The 3,169-nt window shown below is 67.7% G+C and overlaps 1 protein-coding gene across 1 annotated transcript; it reads right to left on the bottom strand.

The window, feature by feature from the left end:
* Positions 1-564: 564 nt before the first annotated feature.
* NKX6-3 (NK6 homeobox 3) lies at positions 565-3,169 on the bottom strand. Its single transcript, XM_027443664.3, has 3 exons — positions 2,580-3,169; positions 1,456-1,625; positions 565-1,374 (listed from the first exon to the last, which is right to left on the bottom strand). The coding sequence occupies exons 1-3, from the start codon at positions 2,959-2,961 to the stop codon at positions 1,144-1,146; spliced, it is 783 nt and encodes a 260-aa protein (XP_027299465.1). The 5' UTR covers positions 2,962-3,169; the 3' UTR covers positions 565-1,143.

Below are 3,169 nucleotides of genomic sequence, written 5' to 3'. Positions count from 1 at the left end.
GGGGGCTGAGAGGGCCCAAAGCCAAACACAGGCCTCAGGGCCATGCAGGCAGGCGTGTGGTGACTGCCTGCAGCCCCATGCCTTGTGGGAGGGTGCTGGGGGCTGCCGCAGAGCCACGGTGCTGTGGGGGCTTCAGGGGGGCTCAGCCACCAGCACTGCCTGCTGCCACAGGGCGGGTACCTTGGGTTGCAGCACCTCCGTGCCACACTGCTAATGGCCGGACAGTGCAGGCAGCACCTTATCTCCTATCGATTTCCTCCCGGGACACAGCAGCTCTGTTTGCTCGTACCCGGCTGGCATTTTGCTGGCTCTTGGCTGATCAACCGACCAGCCTGCCGGGCCCCAGCAGGGTGCCCGTGCCAGCGGGAGCCCCTTGGGCATCGTGGACAGCGGGGGGCTGCTGGCCTCGTGTGGCACCCACCGTCAGTGAGAAGGGGCCGAGCCCCAGGGAGAGGGGGTGTGGGGGGGCGCACGGTCCCCATGTGCGTGCAGCCCCGAGGCAGCAACAGGCTGGGCGCAGCACGGGGGGGGTGCGCCAGGTTGGCAGCAAACACGTCGGTGCTATTGACACGGCATCAATCCTGCAGCCCTGACAGGTGAATGGGTTCTCACTCACACCGTTAAGATAAATGATATTTATTTGCTGCTAATAGGTTCCAACGAGAGGCCCTAACAAGTGACTTTTGAACCAGCACCTCTTGCTGGAAATGCATGCCCAAGCAGGCAGAAACCCTGCAAAATGTCCCCAGGGCTACCCCACTGCCTTCCTGTCCCCATGCACGATACCCAGCCACAGCCCCTTCCCCTGCCTGGCACATGGACCCTTCCCACCCCAGTCCCATCCCCTCCCCAGCCCAGCCTCGCGAGGGCATCCCCAGACCACACACCCATGAAGCCAGCGCTGGGACGTGGCTGGGGCTGGGGCCAGGGCCTTAATTTCATCAGTGCTGCTGGCACAGCTGTGCCTGCTGCCGCCCACGCCTGCTGCAACCAGCCCAGAGTCAGGAGCCCCAGGCAGGAGCTGCTGGGGCGGGGGACAGCTGTGCCCCCTCCCCACAGCCAGGTGTCTGAATGGGCACGGAGCAGGTGGCCGGGCTGGGTCCCCCATGGCCCCGGAGGCTGGTGGTGCTGGCGTGGCTATGCTCAGCCGCTGTGCGTCCCCAAGCCCAGCACCGAGAAGGCCGCGCGGTGCTTCCTCAGCAGCAGCCGGATCTTCTCATCGTCCGAATCAGGGTCCAGCGGCTTGTTATACTCATCGTCCTCAGTCTCAGAGGCTGCCCGCTCTCCGCCAGAGCCCCCCGCCCGCTGTGAGGATGAGGAGGGCTCCAGGGCACTCTTCTTCCTCCATTTGGTGCGTCGGTTCTGGAACCAAACCTGCCGCCCCATGGGACCGGCTCTGTTAGTGGCCACCCTGCCATGCCCCCGTGCCACGCGCCCCACAGGACCCACGCTCACCTTCACCTGGGACTCCGTCATGCCGAGGGAATATGCCAGCCGTGCCCGCTCGGGCCCTGCCAGGTATTTGGTCTGCTCAAAAGTCTTCTCCAGAGCAAAGATCTGGTGCCCTGTGAAGGTCGGGCGTGTGTGCTTCTTCTTGTGCAGGCTGTCGGCCAGGTGAGCGGGGGCTGCAGGAGAGGAGGGAGGTGGCTGAGTGCCTGGGCTCCCCGTGGTGCTTGGCTCTGGGCAGTTTGCCCTTCCTGGACACCATGCCTGCATGCCCCCAGCCTCAGCAACCACAGAGTCCCCACTCCAAATTCAAACCGTGTCCCGGCTTCAAGGCTTCAGCACCATGCTGGGAGGGCTGTGTGGCCCTCTGTGCAGAGCCAGAGGCAGGCTTTGCACCTGCAGCTCCAGAACGGGACTGTTCTGCTGAGCTGAGGAGGGAACAGTTGTTAGGAGCAGTGCCCGACCTCAGAGCTGCACAGCACCAGGAGCGCCATGCCCATGCCCTGCACCTCGCTGGGTGCGCGATGGGAAGGCAGCACAAAGGGGTCGGCTCATCGCCATGCCAAGAGCAGGCAGCTGAGCTGCCTGACCCTGGGGAGCCAAAAGCAGCACCTGGAGAGGGGAAACGGGGCTGTGGCTGCAGGTGCTGAGCAGCAGAAGCTCCTGTGGGGAGTGTGTCAGGGGGGTTCCTGCAGGCCAGCAAGAATGCCCGCCCTGCCCACCCCCCGTGCTCCCCTCCCAGCTGCACCAGGCGGGCAGCACCACCAGTTCCTATCCCTGGCCTGAGCTGGGCCGGGCACTGACCCAAGGAGGCTGCCGGGGGCAGGGGTCTGCAGGGACCGCGGGCTCTGCCTGCCCTCACCAGCCGTGCCTTGCCGTGGGGCTAAGCAAAGAGTTAACCCCCACCGTCAGACCTGCCCCGCTCTCGAGCCAAAACCTCTGCTTCCCGGTGCTGCCTGCAGGGTGGCCACCCGTGCCTCCGTGCCTCGTGCTGGGCCATGGAGATGATGTGGCTCAAGTGGCCGCCCCGCACCCCAGCGCCGACGGGACGGGGCTCTGCCAAGCCCCAGCGTGCTGCACCGCTGCCCGCAGCCTCCGCCTGCCCCCCGCCGCCCCCGGCCCGCTGTACTTACGGCCGCCGCACTGCCGGCCGCCACGCCACTCAGGGGCCGCCTCCGCCCAGCAGCTCCGGCCCCGTGGCAGGTAGTCGCCGGCAGCCTTGGGAAGGGCGCCCACCTGGGGCCCATAGTAGACGCCCGGGGAGCTCAGTCCATTAAATCCGCCCGCGTGGGGGTAGCTGGGGAGGAGGCCGCTGTTCGGCGTCGCCGCCGGCCGGCCGAGGATGTCGGAGATGCCGTGCGGGGTTCCGGCAGCCAGCTGGGCGCCCAGCCCGGGGGGACCCAGCTTGTAGAAGGAGCTCTGCACCGAGTACTGGCAGACGGGGGCCTTGGCCTCGGGGAAGGCGCCCAGCGAGGGGCCGTTGAGCAGGAAGGTGCCGGGCAGGTTGGTGTCCATGTCTCCAGCACCAGGGCAGCCCTCAGAGGCCAGAACCCCGAGCGCGCAGTGGGCAGCCCAGCTCTGCCATGCCCATGCCGGGGGCTACCGGCCCACAGCGTGGCCAGCGGGCACCTGGGCGATGCCGGGACCCCGGGCGGGCTGAGCGGGGGCGGCCACGGCCTCGGCGAGCGGCCCCGGCTGACCCCGCACCCGGCGAGGCCCCGGC

This window comes from Anas platyrhynchos, chromosome 23 (assembly GCF_047663525.1).
Source record: "Anas platyrhynchos isolate ZD024472 breed Pekin duck chromosome 23, IASCAAS_PekinDuck_T2T, whole genome shotgun sequence".
NCBI lineage: Eukaryota > Metazoa > Chordata > Aves > Anseriformes > Anatidae > Anas > Anas platyrhynchos.
Note: the sequence above shows the minus strand (reverse complement) of the source record. Positions and strands in the feature narration are given on the sequence as shown.

Bases quoted from the DNA above. Each gene is read 5' to 3' on its own strand.
- NKX6-3 (XM_027443664.3), bottom strand. From the start codon at position 2,961: ATGGACACCAACCTGCCCGGCACCTTCCTGCTCAACGGCCCCTCGCTG. The intron at 1,626-2,579 runs GTAAGTACAGCG...CCTCTCCTGCAG, and splicing joins CGGCCGGCAGTGCGGCGGCC to CCCCCGCTCACCTGGCCGAC. The intron at 1,375-1,455 runs GTGAGCGTGGGT...ATGGGGCGGCAG, and splicing joins TGACGGAGTCCCAGGTGAAG to GTTTGGTTCCAGAACCGACG.